General features: G+C 42.7%; 1 protein-coding gene across 2 annotated transcripts in view; it reads right to left on the bottom strand.

The window, feature by feature from the left end:
* Window positions 1–3,181: 3,181 nt before the first annotated feature.
* The window catches only part of LOC132884446 (carbohydrate sulfotransferase 11-like), a 37,732-nt gene continuing 23,215 nt past the window's right edge, over window positions 3,182–17,698 (bottom strand). Inside the window, exons 2-3 of one of the 2 annotated variants that reach the window (XM_060918288.1) lie at window positions 11,104–11,180; window positions 3,182–4,173 (exon numbers count right to left, since the gene is read on the bottom strand). In XM_060918288.1, the coding sequence (XP_060774271.1) occupies window positions 3,331–4,173; window positions 11,104–11,180 (920 nt within the window). In that variant the 3' untranslated portion in view covers window positions 3,182–3,330. The remainder of the gene's footprint in view (window positions 4,174–11,103; window positions 11,181–17,698) is intronic. The other variant, XM_060918287.1, reaches the window with a different exon arrangement.

A 17,698-nucleotide genomic window follows, 5' to 3' on the forward strand; every position in this document is an offset into this window, starting at 1 on the left:
CTTCTCCTAAATACACAAGTATGCCTATATGAGTACAAATGGCACATGGCATACATACAGTCCAGTGTTATAGGATGTGTTGATTTGTTTCTGTACTTCCATGCAAAATTAGGTTAAATGGTCAAATGCCAGAGTTAATGGCATTTATTAGGCAAACTATATAGAAATCGCAGCCTCTCTTACTCAGTAAATATTACTATACACATTTACATATTGATAAAAGAAATCTGTACTAAGGGGTTCAGAGAATTGATTTTACAGTTAAGAATTTCTGGCTGTAAAAAGTTTGAGAATTAATTGAAGGGGAATGTCTGTACTTTAACTTGAATGTCACGGTTTAATTTTAAATCCAGCATGAAGATGAATTGTCAATCATCCAATTATTTATGGATAGCATTGTATTATTGTCATGTGCTGTGTTTTGTGGAGGCCATTTATTGCAAACGAATCACAAAAGTGACATAGTTCTTTCACCAAAGTAACAAAGGCAATAATGCATCATATGGTGTTAACATGTCTTACATGTAAACTCGTCCTACCAGGCTATGCTGTGAGCAAAATAGATGCTTTATTCTGTGTTGTACCAGTTCCTTTGGTTATTGCGAGGATGTAGCCTGATAACTTGATAAAACAGTGCAGCCTTTTACATTATACAGGTAAATGTTTGTAATGAATGTGGCCTTTAGTGTTAACCTTATGATTTCAAAACTCAAGCTACTTCTGTGCACTATGATGTATTTATTAATTGTACAAATTTAATTGTCGTATACTATGCAAAAGTAATGACACTGCATATTTTATACTTCAATGTATTTGTCCTATATGCTGCAATGTCTTCCACAGTCTCAAAAGGCATAGCCTTACAGTGTAGCTATCCAATAAAAGCTGTATTAACAGTCTTAAAATGTACTGAAATGGTAATCATGAACCCAGCTGGCTTTATATCTGATGAATCTTAGCCCACAGCTGCACTAATATATTTTTGCACTGCTGCACTTCAATTTTCCCATCAGGCTTGGTATCTGCCTCAGGTTACAAATAGTTTGTACATAGCTGTCTACACAGTCAAGTCCCTGAAAACTCAAAAGGTCCTTCTTTAATTTAGAGTAATTGAACCATTATATTATTGTCTGTAACAAATACTGGTGGGTCTGGAGCCTATTCTGAGAACACAGGATGCAATGCAGAATACATGCTGGACAGGAAAAAACACACCTCGGAGTGATTTAGAATAGCCACACTTACTGGTGTGTTTTTAGAAGGGGGGGGGGGGGGGGGGAATATAGAGTACATACACACACAGGGAAACAAGTTAAATGTCACCCACTCAGTAACCAGAGTTGCAGACTGAAACCCTGACCCTGGGCCTGTGGGGCACCAACAGTACCCGCTGCACCATTCTGCATCCATGTCCTACATCTCAAAAGATGCATTTTATCTTCTAATGTTTTGTATATATTTAGATTTTCAGTTTACTAAAAATAATGCTGACACTAATCTGCATGAAATACGTCTGAGTATTTGGTGTGTAAAATTGTCAAAAAAAAAAAAAAACCACACATAATATACACACGCGCACACACACACACACACACAAACAGTTCAGACCCAAAAGAGGGCAAAGAGAGATCAGATTTTGTGCTTTATTTGAGTTTACCTGTAATAACAGAGCTGTCGAATGCTGAATCTAAACTATGTGAAGTAGAGAGATACTCCAAGTTTAAATGACATAATAAATAACTGCAAATTTCATGTTTCTATACTGTCCTGTCAAACAGTGACTGTTCTCCATCACAGTTTCTGATTCCTTACAATCCTTGTCCTCAAGGCACAAGCAGAAAGCAGTACACTTTGTCCATGATGGATAAAATCAGTAGCGTGTTGAAGAAAGCACGCATCACCTTCAACTCAAATGGTCTGATTCAATCAAGTCCTTAACTCTACCTTCTCAGGTGTCGGTCCTCTGTGGAGTAATCACTAGGTAATAAGAAGGAAAAGAGCATGGCCTTCTCTCAGACATCCTGATAGATGCCCAATGTAAATCCCTCTTTTTGTCTGCAATAAAATCTCAATTCTCTCTCAGTTATATAATTCTCAATTCTAGTGTTGTAGTCAAGACCACCTAATCCGAGATCAAGTCATGACCAAGACCAGAGTGTATCAAAACAAGACCAAGCCTTTGAGGGGTTGAGACCAGGTCAAGACCAAGACCAAAGCAGGGCGAGACCGAGTTAAGATCAGGACCAGACCAATCTGTGTGAAGTGGGGTGAGAAGAGGTGACGACCTTTAACAGTAACAAAAATTTAATTAGCAAGGAGTCACATTATTGGTTGCATTTGACACAGGAAGTTTTACATCCAATCACAGTAATGATGTTAACAAACAAATCAGACAATGCATAGGCAATTTAGTGAGATCCCCAGCGTTGTGGTCTTGAAATAAAATCCAGAGTCTTTTATGTCTGAGACGGGACCAAGCGCTTCAAAATAATAATAATTCAATTTATATAGTGCCTCTCTCACACCCAAGGTCACTTTACAATTTGGAGGGGGTCCACCAAAAGAGGGTCAGGATGTAATTCCAATGGTGTAGCTAGCCACAGTCCCACCAAAAAGAGCACGAAGATAAATCCCACACCGCCTGCACAACTGCTACGACACCGCCAGGCAATATCGCTCAGAACACCACACCATGGCTCCACAAAGCGAGCACAGAAGCACCACCACACAGAGTGCTGGTGTGTCCCAAACCACCTGCACAGCCACCGCGACGCCACTCGGCAACATTGCTCGGGACACCGCGCCAAGCACAGAAGCACCGCTGCACAGTGCACTGGACAACCCTGATGTTAAAAGAGCAACAAGCTCACTGCAGTCCATAGCGAAGAGCACAGGCATCACCCATGGCAGACCAAGGTCTGAAGGGAACCGATGCCAAAACTGGGTCCGGAGCTACACCACAACCAGCAGACAAAAAACATTTAAAAAAAAAAAAAATCAAATTATACAAAAAGAAAAACAAAGAGAAAAAAAGAAAAATAAAAAGCTCCGGTGAGAAGCAGCAGCCAAAATGCGCACAGCATACTCTCAACTGGAAATGATTCACCCAAAAAAAAGGCACACTAAGATGATTGAGAGAATAGGAACTTCTATATATCATTGAAATTGAGATGTTTGTGCAAATTGATAACTGCTGCAGTTCCACTGCATTCAGCAATAAACATACCATACAATAACCACTGAAACAGTTTCAGTACTCACAGATGAACTTGTGTGAATGAAAATAAAACTTTTTTTAAGTGTCTAAATATTCGTAAAAGGCACCAGGCCTTATGTGAACTTCAGGTAGGCAGGCATGGAATAATTAAAAAGTAGAAAGTCCATCTTGTAGAGATTGTACAGCTTTTTCTGATAGGCTGAGCTGATATCCTTAAAGTAGCTGGTGACCATGTCTGCTGTGGTGCGCGTGCTTTTGGCCGAGTTGGGAAACGTGACCTTGCCGTCGACACCGGCCAGTTTGAGCACGTAGCTGGAGTCCTGCTGCAGCGTCTCGTACTTGCCTAGAATGTTGTAGTGTATGAGGCAGGGGTGACAGAGAGAGTACACACGCTCCCAGTGCTCGTTGAAGGGCTCTTCACGCTGTGTGCCTGGATCCACCAGGTAGCGCACAAACTCGGAGAATGAAACATCATCTCCACGCTCTAGCGCCTCGGGACTTGCCTCAGCACGGTGCCGCTGGATTATCTTGGTGCCATAGCGCTTGTGAAAGGCTGTGTTGTAGCTGCGTGTGAACTTGTTGCGGTACGCTGACACAAGCCGCTCGAAGGGTTCACGTACAAACACAAACTTTAAGTAGGTGCGCAGACGCTGGTTGATTTCAGAGATGGAGTACTCGGATAGTGTGCGCAAGGTGCCTGGGACATGCGCCTCATTGGCCGGAATCTGAAGGGGGTCTCTTTGAGAATCACTTGTCAGGACCATCAGAACGCGCTTCCAATTTGTACAAGCGACTTTGGGCACGTAGCAGTAAAGCAGACCATGGCGATCATCCACGATCAGGTGCTTAAGGTCCTCTGGGATCAGGACACGACGTTTGTGAGTGTAAGAGTGGCACACATCCTCCAGGAGGTCACGCCGTCTTTGATGCATCAGCTGAAGTGGAGACAATTCCGTCTGTAAGAGAAAGAGGGAGGTAATATTTCCATAATCATGTCAATAACGATTTTTAGCCATCTATGAAATTTTGAAAGCAATACCCTTGTACTATTATAAATCTTGGCACCTCAGTTGTTCTAAAATAAAATACACTATACTGCCAAAACTGTGTGGCCACCTGACCATCACACTCATATGCATCTTCCCCAAAACTGTTGCCATAAAGTTGGAAGGCCACAATTATACAAGATGTCTTTACATGCTGCAGCATTACAATAGCCCTGCGATGACCTGGCAACTTGTCCAGGGTGTACCTCGCCTCTCACCCATAGTCAGCTGGGATAGGCTCCAGCTTGCCCACAACCCTGCACAGGATAAGTGGTTACGGATAATGGATGTATGGATGGATAGAGTGAAGGAACCCAAACCTGTTCCAGCATGACAATGTCCCTGTACACAAAGCAAGTTCATGGTTTACCAAGGTTGGTTTGGAAGAAAACTGGCCTGCACAGAGCCCTGACCTCAACCCCACTGAACACCTTTGGCATGAACTGGAATACTGACTGCATCCCAGGCCTCCTCACCCGATATCAGTGCCTGATCTCTCTAATGCTCATGTGGCTAAATAAAAACACACATCCCCCAAAGCCACTCTCCAAAATCTAGTGGAACACCTTCTCAGGAGAGTGGAGTTTATTATAACAGCTAAAGGGGACTAAATCTACACTGGGATGTTCAGCAAGCACATATGGGTGTGAGGGTCAGGCGTCCACAAATTTTTGTACATATAGTACATTTTAAATTATTACTCTAACTAGATAAACTATTATTCGTTGCAATTTGTGCAGATTTAATTATTCATATGAAGCTCATGAGGAGTTAAATCTTTATTATAACATTAAGTATTTTGAGCAAATCCTTTGAACATCAAAAACAAAACAATGAAGCCCTGTGATGACCTAGCGACTTGTCCAGGGTGTACCCCGCCTCTCACCCATAGTCAGCTGGGATAGGCTCCAGCTTGCACACAACCCTGCGCAGGATAAGTGGCGACAGATAATGGATGGCTGGATGGATGAATCCATACAGTAAGGTCATTAAGTGGTCAGAAATAATCAAATAATGCATTTTAGGAGAACAGAGAAGAAAAATTAATATCAATTTCAATACATGTATTTACCTTTCTGAATATCATTAATACTAAATTTATAACTACTTATAGTCTTTTTTTCAGCTTTTTGGGTTTCAGCTGTATACAGTGTTAAAAAAAATAGATAGCTCCATTAAGTTGTGAACTTATTTCTTCTCTGTAACTCCAACTGTCAATACAAAGTTTGGATATTGAACTCAATTTGTAAGTTTCCAGAAATTAAACGAAGTCATGACTGCTTGGGAGCTTGGTCAGAGTCATCAATATTCATTTAACTCATGTCTAAGTTATAAGTTGAAAAAGGAAAAAGGAAACATGGAGAAGTTGCTTGATTCAGTGTGAAATTGGGGGGGGGGGGGGGGGGGGGGCACCCTTGCAAACTTGCCATTATTAGTCAAGATAAGAAATAAATCTAATTAGAAACAAATTAAAAACATTAAATGTAAAATTGTAACTGATATGAATATAGCTGAAGTTATCTTGAAAGTGTGAGCTGAAATAGTGAGAAATTGAATGTTTCTTGAATAGATAATGCAACATACACCAATCAATAACATTGATTATCTCAATACAATGGCACATGTCAATGGGTGGGATATATCAGGCAGCAACCGGTGAACCAGCAACACCTTTCTGTTTTAGCCAGCATTAACTTTTTCAGCAAGTTGTGCTACAGTTGCTCTTCTGTGGGATTGGACCATATGGGTTAGCCTTTGTGCCCCATGTGACTCAATAAGCCTTCAACACCCATGATCCTGTCGCTGTTTCACCCGTTGTCCTTCCTTGGACCACTTTTGGTAGGTACTAACCACTGCATACTGGGAACACCCCACAGGATGTCATTTTGGAGATGCTCAGAGCCGCCTGATATATCCCACCCCTTGACAGGTGTCACTGTAATGAGATAATCAAGGTTATTCACTGATGGCACAGTGATGTAGTGGTTAGCACTGTCGCCTCACAGCAAGAAGGTCCTGGGTTCAAGCCCAGCGGCCGACGAGGGTCTTTCTGTGTGGAGTTTGCATGTTCTCCCCGTGTGGGTTTCCTCTGGTTTCCCCCACAGTCCAAAGACATGCAGGTTAGGTTAACTGGTGACTCTAAATTGACCGTAGGTGTGAATGTGAGTGTGAATGGTTGTCTGTCTCCATGTGTCAGCCCTGTGATGACCTGGCAACTTGTCCAGGGTGTACCCCGCCTTTCACCCGTAGTCAGCTGGGATAGGCTCCAGCTTGCCTGTGACCCTGTAGAACAGGATAAAGCGGCTACAGATAATGGATGGATGTTATTCACTTCACTGGTCATTGGTCCTAAGGTTATGGTTGATCAGTGTACCAAGTTGTTTTTACTCAGAGTATCAACTTTACAAATTAACAAATGATTATTTGTTAAACACCTTGCATACCTTAACTTACTGTGTCAAAACAAGGGTTGTCTTCAAGTTGGGTTTTTAAGGCAGCAGGTGAACTTTCATTTCTAAGTTTAACCCAGTTGAAATTTCTTGCAGAGTAATAGTCAGACTCCCGTGACCTCAGCTGCATTTGTGTATCTCTTCTATCTGTGCTAAATTGCTGGTCAAATCTTTCATATTCAGTTTGCATAGTATGTCACTTGTCAAGGTAATTTATGTGTATTGAGTGAGTGCATCAGATTGTTTAGCTCTAAAATCTGTGGCAGCTCAGACAGCAGAGAAAGCTCTCTCTCCCTCTCTCTCTCTCTCAACATCATGATATAGTACTTGGCACCAATGTCTTCAAATTCAAGTCATACGCTTAGTAATTTTCCGTTTACCCACTGAGTCAGATGTGCTTTTTCTCCGTACCAGATGCACACCGGGGGCACGTATTTACCTGTCTGTCGTAAGCAAAGAAAAGAATACGATCCTGAGGCTGTTATTTACTGTGCAGCTGTCTGTGTTGCAGTAAACTGAAAACATTTCACAAGCTAAAATGTGGTGAAGATCTTAATTGCAGGGAAATTCCAAACTTAGCAGGAAGCTCAGCTTTTACCCAGTTATAACTTCACCACAAGTCTTTATGTAGGAGCCGAATCTATAAATTATAGAGAATAACAGCAACAAAGTGAAAATCAACAGTGTCTGTCATTATATAGGAGATATGCTTAACCGTTTGAAGTGCATGTATTTTCCCTAAGTTGGTGTTTAAGTCAAAACAGTTTATGCTTTCTCTTCAAGCTCGCTCTTTTTCTTACTGGCTATTTGGAGCCTACTAAACCCTTACACACACACATGCTGTTTCAGTGAACCTTACACACAGTCATGCATCAATTTTTTAGCCTCTCAACAGGGTGTGCTCTGATGTGAAAGAACCGTTCATTCCCTATGTGAAGGTGGGGGTGGGGTGGGGGATGTGGCCACGTGGAAAAAGCATTTCCTCACACGCCATCTGGCCTGAACATACAGATGAGCTCGCTGTTAAAGGACGATTATTAGCCATTAGTGAGAAACTTGAGAACGCAGCATAGCTCCCACCCAAATGAATCAGTCCAGATAAAGAGAGAGGAGAGGAAGGAGCCAAGCCAGCTTTAGGAATTACATTAAAACCTAGAAAAATCAATGACATGATTGACGTTAATGAACATTACAGAGATCAGATCTTTTTCAGATTTAGGGCAATGCATTATAAAGATGGAAAGCACGAAAAAAGCTGCAATTAAAACTGATTAAAAATCACTAAGTGCAAAAGCTTGCACACCTAAATTTTACAATTTAATGTATAAAAAAATAGAATTCCAAAATGTTAAAAATGAAATGTGAACACATGCTAAACATATAAAACACCCACAAAAAAAAACAGCACAAATATATATATATATATAAATAATTTGAAAAGAAGAGGCACATCAAATGTCTCATTGTTATACGTAAATATACTTAAGGAAGTATGGACCCTTTTCACGTGACGTCACGACAAACGCGGCCGCCATTTTGGACATGTACTACCAGTAGTTTACCACAGCCAACACTGAGGAACGGCAGCAAAGAAAGTGTTTATTTTCAGCAAGACTTCCATCATGCCACTATATTGTTGTGCACCTGGATGTAGTAACCATCAACAAACAAGGCAAGGGTTATCATTTTATCGGATCCCGGTAGATGCTGACCGACGGAGAAGATGGACAGCGGCATACCAACGCTTGTGTAGTGACCACTTTGTTGGAGGCAAGACGAATAAAATTAGCCAGAAAAGGCATTACATTGCTTTTAACATTCCATTCTAGTTTACTGTAATTATGATCTGGCAGCTATTTACACCGGATCCAGTGTAAATAGCTGCTGGAGCCAACGTCCGAGGTTCCGGAGCGCGCTAGCTTGCGGCCGGCCGGAGCGCGCGCGCTCCGGCAAGCTCGGACGTTGGCTCCGGCGTAAATAGCTGCCAGATCATAATTACAGTAAACTAGTAAATACAGTTTTCTGCATCTCGCTCCTTTTTCTTTTATGTTTGTCACCTTCCTCGCATTCAAACCGATTCGAGCCGAAGTCCACTACATGTCCAAAATGGCAGTCGCGTTTACGAAGGTCACATGACTGAAAAGGGTCTATATCAACTTAAGGAAAATACATCCAGGGGAAGCCATGGCCTAAAGGTTACAGAAGCAGCTTTTGGCCCAAAAGGACATTAGTTTGATTCCCTGGACTAGCAGGAACGGCTGAAGTGCCCTTGAGTAAGGCACCTAACCCCTAACTGTTCCCCAGGCTGCTCTGGGCATGTTGTGGGTCACTCTGGATAAGGGTATCTGCTAAATGCCTGTGATGTAATGTTATAAATTACACTTCTGTGTCATTTTTGAGTCCCTATAACTAGCAAAATACTTTAAAGGCAATAAGACCTGCAACGCTCTTCTTGTTCCTAACTGTCAGCAGCATGGTGGTTCTGTGGTCACAACAACAAGGTTCTGGGTTCGAACCTGCTAGTTGACTTGGGCCTTTCTGTGTGGAGTTTGCATGTTCTCCTTGTGCCTGCATAGGTTTCCTCTGGGTGCTCTGGTTTCCTCCCACAGTCCAAAGACATGTGGATTAAGTCAACTGGCTACTCTAAGGTGGGGTTTACATTAGACCGTATCAGCGGATCATCAGATTAACGTTTTTAAAACGATTAGTGTGCACACAGCAACACCAATACACGATTCGCGTGCACACAGCAACACCAATACACGGATACGCTCGGCTCCGCAGGCATCCTGCGCTCCAAATCACTCCGCCCTGAACAGCAAGTGCCCTCTGGAGGGTGCGCACTCCGGCCCTGCGCAGCTCACAGAGCGCGCGAGTGAAGTGCACGAGCCACGATTCAGGACTGAGCCGCTGTGTGTGTGATCCCAGCGCATATCACTTACCACTTGCAAGTGGAAGGATGGCAAGCCTAAAGACAATCATATCTACACAATGGGCAGTATTTGCATCAGTATTTGCAGTATTTTCATACTTTTATACTCTTTAATGAAAGGTGATACAAGGCGGAAGTCCGCGCCGTTTTTCAGCAGTCGCGTCACATGACCAACGGCAGCGAATCAGGAAGGTGGATGTCACAGTGACGTTGTCCAATGACAATGCCAGCTAGAGCTCAGCACAGCGTATCCGTGTATTCTCAATGTTTACACAGCACCGGACCAGACACGATCTAGATTGAATACGTGGACCCTGGCGGATTCCCGTTTCCCGGCGTTTCCAGGCGTTTTAATGTAAACGGACAGTGCATCCGCGAAGAAAACGAGACAGATACTGTCTAATGTAAACTTGGCCTAAATTGCCCATAGGTGCAAGTGTGAATGGCTGTCTGTCCCTCTGCGTTAGCCCTGTGATAGACTAGCAACCTGTTCAGGGTGTACCCTGTCTCTCACCCAAGGTCAGCTGGGATTGGCTCTAGCCCACCCATGAGCCGCACTGGATAAGCGGTATATAAAACGTTCCTAACTAACATTTTTAAAACAACAAATTTATTTTTTTTTAAAAAAGAACAAAAGACTAAAGTTTGTGCTTACACGTAGTCTAAATGTTTAAACTGTAACAGGCTACAATAGCTTAGTAGCTGGGCACTGTTATAAACAAACTCTCATAACCTTACAGGACTTTATAGAATTGTCTCCAGTTTGTATTTCTCAGAAGATTTCAAGTAAAACGTGACAGAAAACAAGTACAACGAGTCAGCTTCTTTGTGATGTTTGTGGATCTTGGAATTGGCACTTTTACAGGTAGGTTCTCTAGTTTATTTAGTCAAATATAGCGGATATAAAAATCATTGACATGTAGTTTACTGACTAACTAACTGTTCAACCTGTCCTGTGTGCATTTTCAGCTCAGATCGGCTCGTTTTGAAGTGGCCAGTCAACGGTCAAGTTACCAATCAGTAGACTGGTATGTACATAGCACAAAAAGGAAGCCAAGCCAGTAGGCTAAAAACTTTCATTCAGATAGATGATATAAGCAAATTCAAAATTAGTTGTTCTAATAGACTCTGTTGTGTTAAAAAAAAAAGGGATTAAATAATTGTTAGAATTCTTAAATGAAGAACACTGAAATTACACAGATGCCACAGAAAGTTTTGTTCAACTCATTCATTGAAAAGAATCAGTTCAAAATAACGATTCATCTCTGAGTCGGATATTGCTATTCCCCTTCTCTGTGTGGCTTTTGCATTAGTAAAGTGAATACATTTTTCACAGACCCAATTTAGATAGCAGCAGATTTAATGTCCTTGTTGAATGTCTCTTGAATTTAATAAGGCTCTGTGTGGCAGATGATAAAGTGCCACGTCAGATCGCTGTGCTCTGTGATTGATACTCACGGGGTCAGTAGTATAAAGGGCTTGGAGTGGACTCCTCACAGACTTCCTGGGTCCTCTAGCCTGCCCACTGTCCTGTGCTGATGACAAAGAAAGGCAGAACAAAAAAACAAAACACAACAAAACTTTATACACAAATAATACTCGTGCTAAAATAGACCAGAAAGCAGGAGAAAGTAAAAGGTTGGAATGGAAAGACTGATGCACAAAAATAAACCCACCCTCATTTAAAAGCATTCATCCACAGAGTGGCTTACACAATATTAACTTCGCATAAATCAAAAGCAAATTCTGTTTCTCTTAGCACACTACAGACAATAACTACCACTGTCTGAATGTGTGCTCCATGAGGGTATACCACAGTCACTCTCTGACTCTCACAACACACCCACAGAGAAACACAACCAGAGAGAGAGAGAGAGAGAGAGAGAGACACACGTCAAAAGTTGTAGGCTACATCCACATCAGTGGTGGAGCTCCACCCCCCTTCCGATTATCCAGATAAGAAAGACTACGTGATCTCATATCATCTCTAGCCGCTTTATCCTTCTACAGGGTCGCTGGCAAGCTGGAGCCTATCCCAGCTGACTACGGGCGAAAGGCGGGATACACCCTGGACAAGTCGCCAGGTCATCACAGGGCTGACACATAGACACAGACAACCATTCACACTCACATTCACACCTACGCCCAATTTAGAGTCACCAGTTAACCTAACCTGCATGTCTTTGGACTGTGGGGGAAACCGGAGCACCCGGAGGAAACCCACGCGGACACGGGGAGAACATGCAAACTCCGCACAGAAAGGCCCTCGCCGGCCCCGGGGCTCGAACCCAGGACCTTCTTGCTGTGAGGCGACAGCGCTAACCACTACACCACCGTGCCGCCCCAGACTACGTGATATTAAACATAATAAAATACCTTTGCTTAACTAATTTAAGTCAAATTTGTTTACTCATCCTACTTCATCCTGTATCCATCTAACTACTTTAACCCGTTTTTAAGCTGTATTTATTTAAAATTGTGTGAACACCTACACTTCCTGTATACTTCTGCCTGCTGGAGTGCTGGCCAAATGGATGTCTATGTGACTACACAAACTTTTGGAGATCAGGTGACCTGGGTCTGCATTTTAATTGGCGGATTCAAACTTTGGCCTGAGGCACAGCAAAGTGCACCCCAGATGCTCTTTCATTAGCAGCCAATTGGAATTGTTTTAAGTTTTCTTATTATTTCCCCCCCTCACATGATTGGACAGTTTTCTATGGACTTTCATATTTGCAGCTGTCACTCACTGCTACTCGTAAGACCGGAGCTTTCACATGATGGCAAGCTCAAGTAGACCCACCAAGAAAGAAAATTCTGTTATTTCTTTACAGAAAGATCCTTTACACTGCGTACACTGGAGAGAGAGAGAGACACAGAGAGAGAGAATAAAGGAGCTTGGACCAGACCAGACCATTTTAAACCACTGAGCTCTACGTAAAAATCTGGAGAGCTCAGAGTGAAGCCATCTAGCCTCCATCTTACCTAGGGTGACCAGATTTCCCTAGTCTGAAACCGGGACATTTTGCACGCAACCATGCTCATGCACGCACACTTTTTTTTGCGTAAACATGACACTCAGAGGGCGGCACGGTGGTGTAGTGGTTAGCGCTGTCGCCTCACAGCAAGAAGGTCCTGGGTTCGAACCCCGGGTCCGGCGAGGGCCTTTCTGTGTGGAGTTTGCATGTTCTCCCCGTGTCCGCGTGGGTTTCCTCCGGGTGCTCCGGTTTCCCCCACAGTCCAAAGACATGCAGGTTAGGTTAACTGGTGACTCTAAATTGACCGTAGGTGTGAATGTGAGTGTGAATGGTTGTCTGTGTCTATGTGTCAGCCCTGTGATGACCTGGCGACTTGTCCAGGGTGTACCCCGCCTTTCGCCCATAGTCAGCTGGGATAGGCTCCAGCTTGCCTGCGACCCTGTAGAAGGATAAAGCGGCTAGAGATAATGAGATAAGATGAGATGACACTCAGAGAGGTATTTTGTTGAAGCTCACATTTATCAACATCTCACATGAAATAAAACAAACAGGCATTTTGTTATCTAGTAGCATAGTGGTATACAGATCAGTTAAATTATGGTCAGACAACAGATTTTGTAATGGCTGAGAATAGGCCAGGCTATGTCCATAGGCCAAATTTAAACTGATTTATTTCACCTCTTTGTGAGAACACCAAGAAGAATGCATATGCACATGTAGGCTATATCTCTAAAATTGTATGCACTATAGCATGAACTTAAAAAGTAGATATGTGACCTCAACATAGCCTAGGTCAGAATCAACCTTACTAACCATTCCCCACAACTGAATGAATAAAGCAAGATGGTGTACAAAAGTGAACACTTTAATGGAAGGTGCAACAAGCTGTTCAACACAGCAATATGACCAAACTGTCAGAATGGTATGTTAAACAGAAACAAAAAAGAGAAGTGATTTGAGAACATACACTCAAACAAAACAGCAGTAAAGGAGGAGAGGGGTGACAGCCCGAGGAAAGCCCCCACAGGAGCACACAGCATTTGCAACATAGGCTACCCAACTCAGTACAAGAACAAAGCACAGGAACAAAGCTAAGGCGACTGTCAATCCACCCACCCTAAACAAAATGCATTAGCCTACGTATATTTACAAGAGTGAATCTTTTCCAGTTTTAATGTGATCCTGTATATCGGCGTTACCACCGTGGGCTACGGAGAAGGAACACTTACAGTGTGTGCAGTAGGCTTCGTGCGCATTGTTCTGCACCTCTCGGAGGAAGGGGTAGGTGCATGGATTAAAGCAAAAAAAAAAAAAAATTATATTATATATATACACACACACACACACACACTTGACTGAAAATTTACGGGGGGGGGTTTATGGATGGATTTCGATGAAATTCTGAGATTAACTTAGAACTGATAACTATCAATTAATTAATGGATTAATATATTCAATTTATTGCACTCTTTCTATTGCTTCCGTATATTTTTTTTTGTGGCAAACCACACAAATGCAAGCGCCTGGAATGTTTAGTTTTTTGCACCATGAACTAAATGGCTTTCCATTTTCACCCATTTCGTACAGCCAAGCCCACCTCCACTTGTTTTTTACACCTTTATAGATGGCAGACACATCAGTGCCTTCTTTCATGTAAAGCGCATCCATGCTGCCGAAACCGAAAGCAGAATGACATGCTCCTCTATGCTTGACGTCAATATAGAAAAAAGTTTGGATCTTCGCTTACATTAAAATTAAATTTTGACCTTACTTTGTGTTGAATACGACTTCAAAAACAATTCAAGATTTTATTAAGAGAAATATTGTGGCCAACACGAGTGTTAAGTTACCTAAAAGATCGCGTGAAGTTGGCTGCTATCTACTTTGCGTTCGTTCTCATTTTCCTCCATCATTTCATAGGCCGGCGGCACGGTGGTGTAGTGGTTAGCGCTGTCGCCTCCCAGCAAGAAGGTCCTGGGTTTGAGCCCCGGGGCCGGCGAGGGCCTTTCTGTGTGGAGTTTGCATGTTCTCCCTGTGTCCACGTGGGTTTCCTCCGGGTGCTCCGGTTTCCCCCACAGTCCAAAGACATGCAGGTTAGGTTAACTGGTGACTCTAAATTGACCGTAGGTGTGAATGTGAGTGTGAATGGTTGTCTGTGTCTATGTGTCAGCCCTGTGATGACCTGGCAACTTGTCCAGGGTGTACCCCGCCTTTCACCCGTAGTCAGCTGGGATAGGCTCCAGCTTGCCTGTGACCCTGGAGAAGGATAAAGCGGCTAGAGATAATGAGATGAGATTTCATAGGCCAGAAACAGATGTTTTGACGTAATTTAACTTAGTAGGCTATGATTATTATTTAACCGTAGTCTTCTAGACATTTTGACTGTTTGGGGCATTGAACGCTGGTGTATGATTTTCAGGGAATAAAGTTTAGCGCGTGTCGGAACATCATTGCGCTCGCAGCCTCCAACTCCTCAAACGTCCTTTAAATTGTGATATAACGTAGGCTATAAGGCACGGTTCTAACATACCTTACACACTGGCCTAACGAAAATAATTGTTGGGGCGTCTGCTGATTTGGTAGCTATACATTTAGGTCTAATTACTTCTGACAGTCTGCAAGCATTGCACCGTCGGGTCTTCAAGTCTGGCTGAAGCAGAGGAGCGGGCTTTCCGGGCTTTATTTTTTCTTAACATGCTCTATTTCTAGGTCCAACTTTGAACTAAGTCATTTTGGCAAGATTTAATACAAAACAGAAATGGTCAGACACAAGCACAAGGGAATGTATTTTGCCAATTTTGACAGTGCATGTTTTTTTTTTAATGCCGCACCGTAGACAGCGAACGTTTAAACATGATCAAACATAGGAAATGAACGACACAAAGCATGGCTCAAAAACAAAAAAAGTTAAATAAACCCTGCTGATAGTTGATGGTGTTGCAACACAGTGTTATAACCCAATCTCTACCCAACCACCCGTCATTTTAATTCTCCTCGGATCAGCACCGACCTCACATTTGGCCTTGGGAGAGTTCAGTTGACGGAAATCCGTCACACGACAGAAAACTTTAATCCATGGGTAGGTGCCCTGTAAATCTTTGGAAAAGGTACATTTTCTTTTCTGCTGCGGCATTACTGCTGCTAGCTGCTAGACAAAGAACATTCGCGCCAGTTAATGTTTATTTTATTGTTGCATGGCAACCCGTTCTGTTGTCTGGAATAATGTGGCTAAATAAACACCCATGCCACAGGGCCAGGGGGCAGTAACCAGGAAAGTTTGCGATTCCTGTCAATTCATCAAAATAGTAAATGCAGACATTTCTCCGCTAATGATTCCCACGCTGCTCAGTCGCAAACGTCGCGAGTGGCGAAAACCAGGACATATCCGTGTCCCGACAGACTTTTGTCGGGACTCGGGACACACAACCCCAAATCGGGACTGTCCCGGTAAAACCGGGACGTCTGGTCACCCTAATCTTACCACTGATCGCGGAGTGGAACGATCATTTAGGCTACTGGAAGCTACACAAAACCGGACAAGTTATTTACGTACAGTGGTGCTTGAAAGTTTGTGAACCCTTTAGAATTTTCTATATTTCTGCATAAATATGAGCTAAGACATCATCAGATTTTCACACAAGTCCTAAAAGTAGATAAAGAGAACCCAGTTAAACAAATGAGACAAAATATTATACTTGGTCATTTATTTATTGAGGAAAATGATCCAATATTACATGTCTGTGAGTGGCAAAAGTATGTGAACCTTTGCTTTCAGTATCTGGTGTGACCCCCTTGTGCAGCAACAACTGCAACTAAACGTTTCCGGTAACTGTTGATCAGTCCTGCACACCAGCTTGGAGGAATTTTAGCCCATTCATCCGTACAGAACAGCTTCAACTCTGGGATGTTGGTGGGTTTCCTCACATGAACTGCTCGCTTCAGGTCCTTCCACAACATTTCAATTGGATTAAGGTCAGGACTTTGACTTGGCCATTCCAAAACATTACCTTTATTTCATCTTTAACCATTCTTTGGTAGAATGAATTGTGTGCTTAGGGTCATTGTCTTGCTGCATGACCCACCGTCTTTTGAAATTCAGTTCATGGACAGATGTCCTGACATTTTCCTTTAGAATTCGCTGGTATAATTCAGAATTCATTGCTCCATCAATGATGGCAAACCATCCTGGCCCAGATGCAGCAAAACAGGCCCAAAACACGATACTACTACCACCACCACGTTTCACAGATGGGATAAGGTTCTTATGCTGGAATGCAGCGTTTTCCTTTCTGCAAACATAACGCTTCTCATTTAAACCAAAAAGTTCTATTTTGGTCTCATCCATCCACAAAACATTTTTCCAATAGCCTTCTGGCTTGTCCACGTGATCTTTAGCAAACTGCAGACAAGCAGCAAGTTTTTTGGAGAGCAGTGGCTTTCTCCTTACAACCCTGCCATGCACACCATTGTTGTTCAGTGTTCTCCTGATGGTGGACTCCTGAACATTAGCCAATGTGAGAGAGGCCTTCGGTTGCTTAGAAGTTACCCTGGGGTCCTTTGTGACCTCACCGACTGCTACACCCTTGCTCTTGGAGTGATCTTTGTTGGTCGACCACTCCTGGGGAGGGTAACAATGGTCTTGAATTTTCTCCATTTGTACACAATCTGTCTGACTGTGGATTGGTGGAGTCCAAACTCTTTAGAGATGGTTTTGTAACGTTTTCCAGCCTGATGAGCATCAACAACGCGTTTTCTGAGGTCCTCAGAAATCTCCTTTGTTAGTGCCATGATACACTTCCACAAACGTGTTGTGAAGATCAGACTTTGATAGATCCCTTTTCTTTAAATAAAACAGGGTGCCCACTCACACCTGATTGTCATCCCATTGATTGAAAACACCTAACTCTAATTTCACCTTCAAATTAACTGCTAATCCTAGAGGTTCACATACTTTTGCCACTCACAGATATGTAATATTGGATCAATTTTCCTCAATAAATAAATGACCAAGTATAATATTTTTGTCTCATTTGTTTAGCTGGGTTCTCTTTATTTACTTTTAGGACTTGTGTGAA

This window comes from Neoarius graeffei, chromosome 4 (genome assembly GCF_027579695.1).
Source record: "Neoarius graeffei isolate fNeoGra1 chromosome 4, fNeoGra1.pri, whole genome shotgun sequence".
Classification (NCBI taxonomy): Eukaryota; Metazoa; Chordata; class Actinopteri; order Siluriformes; family Ariidae; genus Neoarius; species Neoarius graeffei.